At 37.3% G+C, this 16,068-nt stretch overlaps 1 protein-coding gene across 1 annotated transcript in view; it reads right to left on the reverse strand.

The window, feature by feature from the left end:
- ADAM19 (ADAM metallopeptidase domain 19) overlaps positions 1-16,068 on the reverse strand; it is a 120,822-nt gene that overhangs the window by 58,463 nt on the left and 46,291 nt on the right. The window contains exons 4-5 of the mRNA XM_051978797.1: positions 10,358-10,436; positions 3,028-3,104 (exon numbers count right to left, since the gene is read on the reverse strand). Of these exons, the coding sequence (XP_051834757.1) occupies positions 3,028-3,104; positions 10,358-10,436 (156 nt within the window). The remainder of the gene's footprint in view (positions 1-3,027; positions 3,105-10,357; positions 10,437-16,068) is intronic.

Here is a 16,068-nt window from a genome sequence, read left to right on the forward strand (position 1 = left end):
CCATAGAAAAGGAGTGAGGAATGTGGACTATGGCTCCCACAGGGAATAGGAGGTGTTATTCTCTTAAGCAGAGCCCAGAGTTAGGAACGACAGTTAAGGAATCCAGTTCTTTCATGAATTCATTCTGATCTGGAACCCAAGAAAATCATTAATAAAATCTCCCAGCAGAGCAGGGCTTGCAGCCAAATTCCAGCCAGTATTTCCAGGGCCAGGAGCCAAGAAGCAAATGATAACACACCTTCCATTTTTATAGCCCTTTCCAATTTACATGATGTCTTCCCATCCATTTTCTATCTCAACCCAACAACCTGTGAGGTAGGCAGCTCAAGGAATATCTTATTGCATATTTTTTTTTTAGAAAGCAAGTACAACAAGGTAAATTAATCTGCCATGGTTAGTGTCAGAACTAAGCCTGGAATCCAAATCAAATGCCTCCTTGAGTGCTTTTTCCATCTCCCTATATACATTCTTCTTCCTGGTCCTGTACCTGCAACTCATCAACTTGATGATTTGTAAACAGCCCTAGAAAAGCTGAGCTCAAGGGAGCTTTGCAACAGCTGTGTCACAGAACAGACCCAAAAAGAAATAGGGCTGAATTTCTCCACATTGGTTTCATAGGGCCCGAGGACTTCTTATGGTATAAATCAGGTCCATTTCCCCAAATCACAGAAAACATGTTTCTAGTAAAAGAAAAGCAATTGCTATGGAGATTTTCCATTACAGAGCTCTTTTAATAAGACTCAGGGGCTAACTATGGTGTTATATGGGTTAGTGCATGGGGCTGAGGAGCTGCAGTCCCATTCCTCCACGGGGGTAAGCTTAAAACCATCTGGCCCTGAAACACTCGCTTTTACTCACACTCACAGGAATAGTGTCTGGTCTGGAAGCACCATTGATTTCCTGGGAGGGGAGAGGAGAGAGATGGAAAAGAACATGGAGGCAGGGAAAAGGTAAGGACTGGAGGAGAAGGCAAAGTGAAACCATATGGAAGCTTCAGCTAGTCCGCACACATTGTGTGCTCCCGGAATGATTTATAAGAGACTTTGCAGTCCAAGCCAAAATTCTGGCAGCTCCTGCCAGAGCAGACAGAAGACAGCTAAAGAGAAGCAGGTCACACCTGCACCTTCCCGTTTTTCTGGGGAAGTATCTTATTGATTTGAGAACCACAGGTGGCTGTGGCTCAGCCTTGGTCAGCCAACATGCTGATCCAGTTTATGGGCTCAAGTCACTTAAGGGGATTTGGGGAGTATTTCATTCCAGCCCCTCAGCCAAACCTCATTTCCTGACTGCTTGAATTCCCATTAGGGAGCTTTGCCAAACAATATTAGGATGGAGACAGCCCTAAACAATCAGTGTCCTATTTATAAACAAACATGTGGGGGCCATGATGTAGGGAATGAGGAATATGTCTCCTGCTTCAGAATACACAAGACAAGGCAAAGCAATGAGTGTTTATCAAGTACTCACTATGCATTGTGCAGAAGCACAAACCAGGGCTATTGGATCAGATAACCAACACAGATAGGAGAATAGCAAGATTGAGTAAATGGGTGACAGGATGCCAAATTGAAAAGGCGATCTATAGACAAGGAACATTTTGTTTAAAAAAAAAGTGAGGGAGGTAGAATTGGGTTAGGGGTAAGGAAGAGGTAGAATAAGGGATTTTGGGGAGCAGGGACAGCAGAGAAATGATGATGATGATGATGATGACAACCATCCTCTATTCAGCACGTTACTTTCCTAAAGCACAGGGGTGATTATATCTTGCTACTCAAAAAACTCCAGTAGTTTCCTGACACCTCCAGGGAAAATACCAAATCCTGTTTGATGTTCCAGGTCCTTCATAATCTATCTCCTTACACCTTAGTGCCCTCCATGCACTCTTTGATCCACTGGCTTCTTAGTTGTACCTCAAACAAGGCATTCCATGTTTGGCTGCAAACATGTTCCTTAGCTTCTCTCCATCCCTGGAGTGCTCATCTTTTTTATTCCCTCCTCCCTGGCCTCCTTCAAGTCTGTGCTAAAATTCCATTTTTTACAAAGTCTTTCTTCCTTTTCCTTATTAATTGTTCTGCCCTTTCTCTGTTGATTATTTTCACTTTATCCAGTAGATAAATCATTTGTACATACATGCTGTCTCCCCTATTAGAATGTGAATTCCTCAAATGCAGGAATTGTCTTTTAGTTCTTTTTATACTCCCAGTGCTTAGTAGAGTGTCTAGCTAAATAAATAGCAGATCTGACTAATAATAATAGCTAGTATTTATTTGGGGCAACTAGGTGCATAGGCTTAAAGTAAGGAAAACCTGAATTCAAATCTGATCTCAGACACTTACTAGCCATGTGATCCTGGGCAAGTCATTTAACCCTGATTCCTCATTTGTAAAATAACATGGAGAAAGGAACAGCAAACCCTTCTAGTATCTCTACCAAAAAAAGAAAATCCCACATGGGGTCATAAAGGGATTGAATAACAGCAGCATTTATATAGCACTTAAGGTTTATAAAATACTTTATATATAATTCATTTTAGCCTCACAAGGATCCTGAGAGGTAGATGTTATTATTATTCCTATTTTACAGAAGAATCCTTGGAGAAAAGTGTTATTATTATCCCAAGAAGAAACCACTTAAGTCTTTACCTAAAACAACAAAAAGGTAAAAAAAAAAAGAATAACAATATTTTCTTTAAATCTCATTTAAAAAGAGGCACTAGAGCACTGGTCTAAGAGGCATGAAAACTGAGTTTAAGATCGTAGACTCTGACTATATGGTCTGGACAAGTCCTTTCTCAATGTCCTAGAAATATCTTAGATTCTGATATATAGAACAGGTTGTATCCAACACTGCTTCCTCAGGAGAAGTGACCAAAAAACAAAGAAATCACAAATTTTTTTTTTAAGTTGAGTTTGCAGAAAGGAAGAATAGGAAGAATTCCTAAGTGTAATGACAGAATATCTGGTGGGGATGGGTTTGCCATTCTGCACCATACCATGGGGCAGGAGTGGGGGATCCAGATCTACTTACCTGATGCCTCTGCAGGTGCTGAGCGTAACACTGGATTGTTCCTCCCTTCTCACTTTCCCATGGTAAAAACAGTTATCCTGGAAGGGTCAAAGAATTTGGTCAAGATAAAGAAATATAGGAATGGTATCCAAAGTTGCCTTTCTCATTCCAGAGATAATTCTACAAGTCCTATCCTCCTTACTTAAAAATTCCCCCAACTTCTCCAGCCCATAGATGACTTCTCCCTCTTTAAACTCCTCAGATCCTTACCTACAAAATCTTGGACTTAGTATAGAATAGTAGATTATAAGAATTAAGCAGGATGATAGAAATTCCTTAGTCTAAAGTTCTCATTTTACAGAGGAAGAATCTGAGGTCCAGGTAGAAAGAGTTTCTAATAATTTCCTCTTCTGCTGCTGTGGTTTTTCTTCTTTCTTTTCTTTCTTTCTTTCTTTGTTTTTTTTTTTTTTTTGATAATTTTGATAATTAAGTTTTTCTCTTTTCATATATTTTTTTTAATATCAAGACACCTTCTATTTTGCTTCTATTTTGTTAGGCAAGTCAAAAAAATCAGCCTTTCGGTTTTGTTTTGTTTTTTTGTCTCCTAAATTTGTTTTTAAAATTCTACTTATTCTGTTATCTCAACAGGAATGCTTGAAAGTCTTTTATGTCATTTGCTGTTAAGCTTTATGGGATTCTTACCATGACTGCTTCCTGCCTGACCTCTTTCTCCATGGCTGGCTGAAGTATTTTTTTTTTTCCTTTTGACCTGAAAACTTTAAATTGTGGCTATGACATTTCTAGGTGTGTTCAATATGAGATTACTTTCAGGAGATAGCCAATAGATTCTTTGTTTTCACTTGGTCTTCTGAATCTAATAATTATAGGCACTTTATTTTACTTTTTTTCTTAGACTTTTCCTAGACAATTTATTTTAAATATAGTTCTGTTTCTTCACTTCATCTGTTTCTTAGGGTATCAAGTAGTTGGTTAAGGTCTGTATGCTTTTTGCTTTAAGTTATTTATTTTCGTTCTAAGCATTCTAATTTCATTTTTTATCTCTTGTTTAAACTCTTCATTTATTCCATTCTTGGAGTCAATTCTTTTTTTCTGAGGATTACATGATCATTTCTTATAAGATTTACTATTGATGTTTTGTTTTTATATTGCAAACATTTACACAAATATCATCTCTTGTAACAAATACAAAGCAAAAACAAACAAACAATATAGTTATATCATTTGAAAGTACTTGCAATGCCCCCCATTTGTGGTACCATCAATTTTTTTAAAAAGTAACAAATTGATTTTCTCTTCCTCTGATCACCATTGAATATAGATTCTTTAAAGCTTGTTTCTTGTAATAAACATGCATAGTCAAGCAAAACAAATTCCCTCAGCTATCTATCATATACACACACATACAAGAGATAGATAAATGAAAGACAGGTGACAGATAGATAAATGGATAGCTAGATGTCTTATTATGCACTAAATATATCACTTCTCTTTCAGGAGTTGGAAAGCATGCTACATCAATCATCTGGAATCATGGATGGTTGCTGTATTGATCATAGCTCATACAACATTCAAAATTGTATCCTCTGGAATCTACAATATTGCAGTTGTATACATTGTTGTTCAGTTTCTGATCATTTCATTCTTCATCAGTTTATAAAAGTTATCAAATTGCTCATTTGAATAATATTGATAGTATAAATTGTTCTTTTGGTTTTAATTATTTCACTATATATCGATTCATATCAATCTTTCCATATCTTGTTGAAATCAACTATTCCCTCATTCCTCACACAATAATAATATTCCATCCAATTTATTTCATATATAACAACTTATTCAACCATTACAAAATTTATGGACATTTCTTTAGTTTTAGACTAAAGACTGGACGTACTGGCATTGATTTAGTAGTGAGCGAAGAGCCAAGATTTAAGGGTTAGAAAACATGAATTCAAAAGTCACTTAATCTCTGATAGCATTAGGTTTTTTATCTGTAAAATGGAGATAATAACACCTACCTCACTGGTTTGCTATAGGGATCAAATGAAATAATATATAAAGCTCTTCACAAACTTTAATACATTATAAATTCCTGCCACCACCACCATCACCATCATCATCATCATTATCATCATCTTCATCATCATCATCATTACCAGAGTCCTCAATTCTAGTAGTTGCTTTTGCTTTAGGTCTTATCCACTTATATTGTCACTTATGATTTTTTAATTTGGTTTTAAAATTCTATTTGGAGTTTTAATTCAGTGGTAATAGATATTTCTCAGGTAATTTAGATCTGCTTAGAATTCTTCAAATTGTCATCTCAGGTATTTAATTTTTAGTTATTACAGCCCAGTTGAATCAAGGCTAGCACTGAGTTTGAGCTGCAGACCACATCCTGGTGACAGAGCTTAGATAACTAATCCACTGAGCAAACCAACTACAGATGGAGGATGAAGGCTATTTAGGCAGTTGAGCTATTACTAGCAATTCTGATATCTGGGACAAATTTATTGAGTGACAGTTGGGCACAATCATACTAGAAAAAGTAATATCCAATTCCTCCCAAGTGTCTAGCTCCAGTTTTCAAGGCATGCCCGTGACCCTTAACTGCTAACTCCCTGCCATACTCACCAGCAGGATACAGAGGAAGAGGAGAAGGAAGAAGAGGAGAAAGATAAGGGATTAAGTGATGAAGCTAAGTCCTAGAGAGCACCTAGGAGAGAGATGTCTCAAACAGGGATCACTGAGGGTCAATTGTTGTGAGCTGGAGTCCTATCAAGAAAATGTAACCCTCGGATTTCAGTGTCCTGGTCCCCTTTATCTAGTTATAACTTTGTCAAATTACTTCCTCAGGTTGCATAATAATTACAATATTTATCTTAGCTGCAACCTCATCTGGATTTTAAGATACTGGCTAATGGTAAAATTCCTTCAACATCTGGGGCTCATGTGTTTTCATTCCAATACATACAACTCTAACACGCAGTAGGAGAGAAAGATATCCTTCATAGTCTTTCTCTCTCTCTCTCTCTCTCTCTCTCTCTCTCTCTCTCTCCCTCCCTCCTTCCCTCCCTCCTTTTATTTCTCTCTCTTCCTCCATCCAACTGATGGCATGACTAACTGATAATGGCATGACTAGCAATTACTGCCCTCCAAAAGAAAAAAGCTAGTTTTGGTTTACCCCAAGTCCATAAAGAAATTCCTCTTTCATTCTTTAAAATCTTTTACCTAAATATGCCATCTTTCCAAGTTATCATCCCATAGTCTCCTTATCATTTGATGATCAAAATACTGAAGAAAAACTGTCTAAACTTGTTGCCTACAATTTCTCACCTCCACCTCATTTTTCCATCCCTAGTAATTTGACTTTTAAACCCACTCTTGACTGATACAATTTATTTCATGGTTTCCAATTATCTTTTAACAGCCAAACCTAATAGTAATCTGCCAGTTCCCATTATTTAACCTTTTGGGAGTTTATCAAATGCCAACCACCTAATCTTCCTACATCATTTTCCTCCTTTGGTTTCTTCATAACATTGCGCTCTTTCTTCTCACTTTTATGACTATTCTTCCTTAGCCTCCTTTGCTCAATCATCAAAAGCTCCTAAGTATAGATGTCCTCCAACACTCTGTCCAGAGCCTCTTCCTTTTTGATTTCTCTTAGTGATCTCATCAGCTCCAATATAATAGCACATTTATGTAAATAACATCCAAATCCATATATGTAACCCTGATTTCTCTCCTAACCTCCAGTCTCTCATTGCCAACAACCTATTTGGTATCTTCACCTAGATATCCCATTGGTATCATAATCTTAGCATCTTTAAAACAGCACTTATATTATCTCAAAAAGCTATTCCTCTTCCAAACTTCCTTATTTCTGTTTAGGACAATGTTATCCTTCCCAGTCATACATGGTAGCAACTTCAGAGTCTTTTTGATTCTTCCCTTTCTATTATCCCTCATATTCAATCAATTGGCATATTCAATCATAATTCGACCTCTGTAAGTTCTCTCATAGTCTTCCCTTTATTTCCATCCCCAAAGTCATTACTATTATTAATTAAACCTTGGACTCCTGGAGCATCAGTTTGAATGGAGATATAGGAAGGCAGAACAAAGGTGAGTCAACTCCACCATCCCCCTCTAGTTTTGCTAAGTAAAGGTCTAAGAAAATATGAATGATACCCCTAAATCCATTCAATTTTCTTACCCCTCCTCAAATTTCCAGACCTGAGAATATTGCCACTGCAAGTCATTTCTCAGTGGCAAAAAAAAAAAAGTTAAAAAGATAAATTAGACCTGAAAAATTCTTTCTGAGTTGACTGAGTATGGCAGTACATTTGACATACAAAGTAGCTAAAAAAGCCATAAAGCTATACATGATTTATGAACCAATGATTTCACAGAGGAATTGTAACCAATCACTTGCACCAAAGTGCCCACTTGGCAACTTAAGTTCAATGTATCATCAATGGATGGTATTACACTGAAAAAAAAACGATGCAAGAGATGATATCAGCAAGCCTGCAGAGGCATCTCTGCAGGGAATTAGCAAGCAGCTTTAGAAGGGAAAACATACTCTAGTAAGCCCTAAACCTTAGAAGCCAGAGTATTGCCTCTGTACTCCTTGGGGAGATTTCCCATGTTATGAAACTTAATAATCTATATTACTTAAATGTATTTTGCAATGAGTATGGTGTTTTCTTGTTGTTTGTTTCCTTATTGGTTGTTTTTTGTTTGTTTGTTTGTTTTTGCTGAGGCAACTGGGGTTAAGTGATTTGCCCAAGGTCACACAGCTAAGAAGTATTAAGTGTCTAAGGTTGAATTTGAACTCAGGTCCTCCTGACTTCAGGGCTGGTGCTCTATCCGCTGTGACATCTAGCTGCCCCTTTTTTATAGAAAGAAAGATGAAATATAAGATCATAGCTCATAGCCTGTGTTTTTGAATAGATTCTCTAAAGAGTTCCCTGAATCTAGACAGAACTTTTGAGGACTTTTAACTGTATCATTGGCTTTCTTATGTAAGGTAGAACTCAAAGGTAAGAAGAACAGATTGTTTCAGATTCATTTTAACCTTTGATTCTCAAAAAAAAAAAAATAGAATTAATTTGAGAACCATGACAGGCACAGGAGAAGGAAACTATAGGAACCCTAAGCAATAAGCTTTGGAATCAACCTTGCACCTTCTGGATCACTAATTCAGAAAATGTGAGTATCTTTACAGGCTCCCTGCTATCTCATGAATGTATATTATACAATAGCACTCTTGGACAAAAATTCAAAAGAACAGTACTGGGGTGTTGAAGAGGAGCAAAAGAGGGATGTGTGTGTCTCCAAAGAAATTGCATGACATCTTCCACTAATGTAGATGCCAAGGGCACAGAGAACAAGCAAATCATTAGGGTCTATGAAGTCACAGAATTCCATCCCCACTCCTCAGCCCTGAGGGAGCAACTACATCAAGAAGGATGAGCTCACTGACTTTTGCCAATCTGTGTTTCTAAAGCTGTGACCAATTCTGATCTATGTGGAGCAGCAGTGGCACAAGCACTTGGCTGGCAGCAGAAATTTCATGAAGTCTTTGTGAATGAATGGAAACCATCTGGCCCAGACTATGACCTCCCCAAAAGGCTGGGAATAGAGCTCACGCTGAAGTGAAAAGTTCCAGCAGAAGGGCAAGAGGAAGGAGCAGATTCCTAGAACTCTAGTCACAGCTGGACAGTCCCCCAGAAAACTGGATAACAGTAGAATCTGTATTGTTCTTAAATACGCTTTTTAAAAGAAAAGCCTCTCCATCAGGAAAAGCTCTCAGCAGAACTGTAGAAAGGATAGTTTATCTTTGGTGTCCCTCCAATCTCCTTTCTATATTCTTTCCTTTTTGGGAATCAGGAGGCCTGCACTGACCAAGTTCTGGACTTTGTTTTTCTTCTACTCAAACTTAGCAACTAATACTGTCTCTAGAGCTGCTGTACCAGTACTAATTTGAGGAACCATTTCAAGCTAAAGAGTTGATAATGATTTAATGACTTCATTCATTCATTCAACATTTACTAAAGCCCTATTGACCACAGTGTTTTTGTCATTAGCATGGAATGTTTTATCCTTCTCAGATAGCATTTTTATCTTAATAACATTTTCAGTACTTTAAGGAATAAGCAGTGGGGGGATTTCAGGCTGCAAACAGCCTGACAAAGAAGGGCATCTCAGTCTTTCCTGGTGACTCCAAAATCACAACACATAAACATCTCTACCCAAATATACATGTAGCTCAAGCCCCACTCAAGGGAGAAGCAATATGATATGTTGGAGGCAGGAATATACAATGGAAAGAGTATGCATTAAGAGTCACAGGACCTGAGTTCAAATTTGACTTCACCCCTTACAACTTGTAGGATATGGGAAAAATTACTTCACATTTGTGTCATACTTCTTTCTGTAAAAAAAAAAAAAATGAGGGTTTGGGGCTAGATAGTGCCTAAGGTCCCTTCTCACTCTAACTCTATGATATGATCTATGACTTAAAGAATCAGAAAACATGGATTTGAATCTTGTCTCTGAACTTTATTAACTATGGAGTATTCAATCAATCAATAAGATTTACTGGGTTCTGTATATTCAGTATTGTGTTAGGCATGGGGATATACAATTGAAACAGTCCCTACCCTCAAGGAGCTTATGTTTTGTCAGAGAAGGTTTTATATAGAGATAGATATACATATACATATGCACATATATATATATATGCACACATATATATGTGCACATAAGTACTGATAGATCACATATAAAATAAATCAAAGGTCACTTGGGAAAGGAGGGCACTAACAGATAGAAAAGAAAGAACCAGGAACTCTAAAAGTCAGAGAGGAAAAGGGAGTTCATTCCAGAATGCTGGAACAGAGGAAGGCATGGAGATAAAAAAAAATGGAGCATCATGTGTGAGAAAAAGGATGGCAGCATCTGCTGGACTACAGATTATGGGAAGAATAATGTGTAATATGAAGGCTGGAAGAAGCCAAATTATGAAGGGTTTTCAATATTAAACAGAAGTATTTTTGCCTTTGTCCCTAGAGACAATAAGAAACCACTGGAGTAGGGGAATGATATAGTCAGAGTATACTTTGGTAAATGTATGAATAATAATTTGGAAAGGAGAAAGATTTGAAGCAAATAGAAAAATATTACAAAATGAGAGGTGATGAAGATCTGAACCAAAGTGGCAACTATTTGGTTAGTGAGAAGGTATTTGGCATGAGACATGTTATGGAGGTAGAATGAATAGATCTGGCAATAGACTAGATCTGTGAGAGAGAGTACTAACCTCAGCTTTCAGTGGTGTGACTTGATGGCTCCCATTTGGTGTATACTGGGTTTCTGTGAAGCCGGGGGCAAAGAGGTACCTGTAAGCAGCAAAAGCAGAACCAGGCTTTGTTAGAATATGGATACCACTTTCCTAGCAACATCATTTATTAACCTTAACCACTTTCAGAGTATACTCAAAAGTAGCTTCTCCTCTGGAGAATACCCTGGGTGTTCAAAATTACAGGGGAAAGTACTGTCATTTAGGCATTTGTCATTCATTCATTTAATCAACAAACCTCCTTTATACACTGTCTATAAGCATTGTGCTATATTAGCTCCCAGCAACAAAAAGAGGTAGATAACACAGGCCATTCTCCAAAGAAATTTTTTTTCTTCCAAGAGTCTAATTTGCTTATTTATTTATTTTTTAGATTTTAAATAACATTTTATTTTCTAAATACATGTAAAGATAGTTTTCAACATTCATTTTTGTAAAGGCTTTGTGCTCCAAATTTTTCCCCTCCCTTCCCTTTGCTCCCCAAGACAGCAAGAAATCTGATATAAGTTCAATTCTTTTAAACATATTTCCATAATTGTCATGTTGTACAAGAAAAATCAGACACAAATGGAAAAACCCATGAGAAAGAAAAATAAAAACAAAAAGTGTAAATACTATATTTTGCTCCACAGTCTGCCTCCATAGTTCTCTCTCTAGATATGGATGACACTTTCTATCACAAGTCTATTAGAATTGTCTTGAATCATCTTATTGTTGAAAAGAACCAAATCCATCACAGTTGATCATCACATAATCTTTTTTTTTTTTTTGCTGTGTACAATGTTCTCTTGGTTTTGCCCACTTTATAGCATCAGTTCATGTAAATCTTTCCAGGTTTCTCTGAAATCATCCTGCTCATCATTTCTTACAGAGCAATAATATCATAACTTATTCAGTCATTCTCCAACTAATGGGCATCCACTATAGTGTCTCCTTGCCATTACAAAAAGAGTTGCTGCAAATATTTCTGCACATGTAGGTCCCTTTCCCTTTTCTATGATCTCTTTGGATACAGACCCAGTAGTAACACTTCTGAATCAAAGGATATGCACAGTTTTATAGCCGTTCCAAGGAACTTACAACATAATCAGAGAAAGGAAAAGAGGAAGCTAGGTGACACAATGAATAGAACACTGTGCCTGAAGTTAGGAAGACCCAAGTTCAAATCTAGCTTCAGATGCCTACTAAATGTGGGACCTTGGGCAAGCAATTTCACCTCTGCTCACCTCAGTTTCCTCATCAAGAAAATGGGGGTGATAATGATAGCATCAACCTCACAGGGCTGTTGTGAGGATCAAATGGGATCATATTTTAAAAATGCTTGGTACAATATCTGGCATATATAGTAGGCACCATATAAATGCTTTTTTTCCTCTTTCCTTTAATATATAGTAGCCAAATAACTGATGCGAAGGAAAGTGGGCTAAATAAGAAGAGAGCACTGTAAAATATTATCAGATAACAAAATCTAAGAATATCTCAGTGGTCACCACCATACTCTACCACATAGGAAATAAGAAATGTCAGTAAAAGAGAACTAAATTTTGTGTTAGCTTTTTAGTAAATGTCGAAATAAGTCAAAAATTTAAAAGGAAAATGTGAAAGGGTTTATCTCTTATAATGGTAGTTCTAAGCCTTCATTTCAAAAGGATTTGGAAAAGTATAACATCATCCCTTTAAGGATAGTTCTAAGGACTTGAAAAGTACAAGTTGCCCACTCTGGCCTTTCCTGCTTGAAAAATGCCCTTAGACTAGACTCAGATAGACTGCAATTCCTTTTAAGGATCCTGTCAGACATAAAGGACCTAAGAAGTGAGGAGGGATACAGAAAAACCTTGGCTGTTAACTCTACACTCCTGGGGATGGCCGGTGTGTGATGTGGTAGAGGCTCCCCAAGGCCAGAATGAGACATGCAGAAAGCAGTCATTTATACTTTCTATGAAAGAAAAAATAACAGAGGAACAAAACCATTAAAGAAAAAGGAACAAGATTTCCTTTTACTTGGGAAGTAGATCAAATATAGGAAGAAATGAATCACACCATCAGAGAAAAATCAACCAGGATAAGGGCTTAACTGTCCTTAACTGCCCCTAAAAAAAAAAGCTTCCCTAGAGGCAATGTGGTATATGGGAAAATATAAGAGACTGGGAATTACAAGGATCTGAGTTTGAATCCAAGCTGTGCTAATTATTGTCAGCATAACTTTGGGCATTAAAAATAATAGCTAACACATATGTTGCACTTTAAGATTGGCAAAGTTATTTACATACCATTATGTGCATACTTTATCTCACTGGACCCTCACAATCACATTTTGCAGTAGGAGTTATTTATATTCATTTTACAGCTAAGGAACTTGAGGCTCAGAAAATTAATGGATGTCTGAAGCAAGATTTCAACTCAAGTTTTCCTTATTCCATAACTAACACTCCATCTAATATACCACCTACCTATTTCACTAGTCATAAGTCATTTAATTTAATTAATAAACATGTAAGTGCCTACTATGTGCCTCTCTGGGCCTCAGCCTCATTTTCCACATCAGAAAAGTCTGGGAAAATGGATGAGTTATTCCCTAATATCTTTTTTAACTCTGATTCTTATTATTCTACTCATTCCCATACTAGATGGTACTTAAGCTTTCTAATCTAATGTTTAATTACAGTCCCCCAGGCCTAAATTAACCTTTATGAGACCCTTTAGATAATCTCTCTCTTGGGCAATGAAGATAAAAGAGATTTTGCCCTTCAATGATGCTCTCTCTCTTTAGCTTTTGGCTTCCTGAGAATTCCAAAATGGAGCTGGAACTGTGCAAAAGGAATACAAAAGGATCATTATGACTATCTTTCAGTGCATTTTTGTGCTTTTCTTCCTGGCATCTAGTGAGGCAAGAACTTTTATGAGCTTCTGGATTTGGAAAGGGGACAGTACCCTATTTCCCACCCAGTCACCACATGTCTATGAACAATGTTTCTTTCTTGATTTTAGGTCTTCCTAAGGATGGCAGTATCCAGGCAAATGGTGAGATGATCCATTAAGACATCAGAGATTCAACTAGCAATCAGAGTTGTTGGCCATAGCAGCAGTAATCAAGTCTAGTAAGGAACCAGTCCTGCAGCTAACCAACAATTTAACCTTGCCCAGCTGAGTAAGGGGAGGAATTTTTTTCATGGCTGAGAACTCACCAACTCAGTAGTAACTCCATGAAGAAAAAAAGGTACCCCTTGCCCCAGATGTTCGTTACATGTGTACCTCAATATCTTTGAGCCCATTCTCCCAGCTACTAAACATGTGCAGAGGGGAAAGTGAGTCTCATGGATTTTATCTTTCCTAAATGTTCTCAGTGAGATCCCATTTGTAATTTGACTATAGCCAAATGGTTGATCAATATTGTGAAGTATATTATCAGAACTTGTGAATAAGAAAAAAAAAACCCTTTCCCCTCATAGTTAGTCTTAAAACCCATGAGAACAATAGTCATTATCTTCTAGAGGACTTAACCAAATAGTACAATGGGATTTGAAAAAGAAATGAGTGAAGCCAGAAAAGCTGCTATACATAAATGAGACCTTTCCTGATATCTCTAGGTACTTAGTACCCTCTTCACTAAAAATTTAGCTTATATTTATTTTATATTTGCTGATTTGCATATATGTTTTCTCCCATGATAAGTTCCTTGGTAATATAGAGGCTTTGTATCCTTAATACGTGGTAAAGTATCCAGCACATAGTAGGCACTTAAAATTGCTTGTGCATTAATTGGTTAGTCATTAGTTAACTTTCTAACATGGCAGAAAAAAGGAAATACAAATAGATTACAATAGAAGTTCCAATCTCCCACAATCTAAAATGCCACCACTAAGGCAAAAGCATACAAAGATGAACCACATAGAAAATATATATTACTTCTACCAACTCATTCACATTACTATAAGATCATAAGAGGAAGGCCAGAGATTCTTCTCTGGAGATGCTACAAGAAGCTGGATATTAGATCCAGCTTGGGAGCCTTAGGAATCCACAGCAGTGACCAGAGCTTCTAAAGAGACAGTTATTTCCTAGCCAAGATTCCTGGTCTCCTCCTACCCTTCCTACCCTTCCCACCCTCTACTCCCTTCTCTGTGGCCAGATGGAACAAGACACATAAGAATGGTCTCTCTTGTCACATTTCACCCCCCTTCTTCTTCTAGACTTTGGCCAGAAAATAAGAGCCAGCAGGGAGATTAAATATAAAGCAAAACACAAGAATCATTTGTGCATAGAAGCTTTTGGTTCCATGGAAAGTGTTCCTATCATGTCAGAATATCTCTAATCTCTCCCAAGTCCTTGCATGTAATTCCTCACATCTATATTCCCAGCCCTCTTCTCTAACTAGCATTTCTAGTCCCACATCACTAACTGCCTGCTAAACATCTCCACCTGGATGACCCATAAGCGTCTTTTAACATGTCCAAAGCCAAACTCATTCTCTTTTCCCCTAAACACATACCTTCTTCTTCCTTCCATTTTTCTTTGAAACCCCATCACCTTTCCAGTCACTTCAGGTTTGAAACCTCAGAGTCAGACTCAACTCATATCCAAGAACTTACCAAGTCTTGACATTTCTATCTCAACAGCATTTTACACAGTACCTGACATGTGCTAAGTGTTTAATAAATACTTTTTCATTCATTTATTCTTTAGGAACATCTATCTCTACCATCTGCCCCTTTTGTCTATTCTAGTCAAGTCATTTCTTGCATAGATTATTGCAATAGCCTCCTACTTAAATTAGATTTTCCTAAATTAGAGATTTGACTATATCACTCTTCTACTGAGGAAGATTCAAGGATTTCTTATTATTAACTCTAAGACAAAATATTAACTCTGACATTTGCAAACTCTTCGCAACCTAGTTCCAACTTCTCTCCCAGAATTTCCTCATATCTTTTTCATTTCACACATTTACTAAAGTGCCTACTCTTTGTGAGGCACTATGCTAAGCACTGGGGATACAAAAAAAAGAAGAAAAATACAGTTCCTACCCTCAAGTTGCTTACAAGCTAACGAAAGAAACATATAAACAAATATATACAAAGCAAATTATATATTAGAAAAATTGGGGAATAATTAACAGAAAGAAGGCAACTAAGATGAAAAGAAATTAAGTAAGGCTGCCTGTAAAAAGACAGAAACACAGAAGATCAGTAGTGTGAGCATAGGAAAAACAACATTCCAGGCATGGGGAATAGACAGAGAAAATGCCTAGAACTGAGATATGGTATCTTGTTCACGGAATAGCCAGGAGGTTGGTGTCCCTGCATAGAAGAGTATGAGTTGGAGGCTAAGGTGCAAGAAGATTAGAAAGGAAGAAGAGGACTAGTTTATGAAGAGCTATGAATGCCAAACATAGCATTCCTTTTGAGATCCTGGAGGTGACAAGGAGTAGGGAGAGTGATGTGGTCAGATCTGCACTTTAGAAAAATCACTTTAGTAAGTAAATGGGGAATGGATTGGAATAGGGAGAGATGTGAGGGAGGCAGATCCACCAGCAGGTGGATCACATGAGGTGATGAGAGTCCGTACCAGAAAGGTGGTATGTTACAGGAGAGAAGGGGATGAGGTATTGGATAGATGCAAAGGTGAAAACGGCAGCCGTTGGCAACACTGGCTATGGGAAGGTGAGAGACAAT

Source organism: Antechinus flavipes, chromosome 2 (genome assembly GCF_016432865.1).
Source record: "Antechinus flavipes isolate AdamAnt ecotype Samford, QLD, Australia chromosome 2, AdamAnt_v2, whole genome shotgun sequence".
In the NCBI taxonomy this organism is placed as follows: domain Eukaryota; kingdom Metazoa; phylum Chordata; class Mammalia; order Dasyuromorphia; family Dasyuridae; genus Antechinus; species Antechinus flavipes.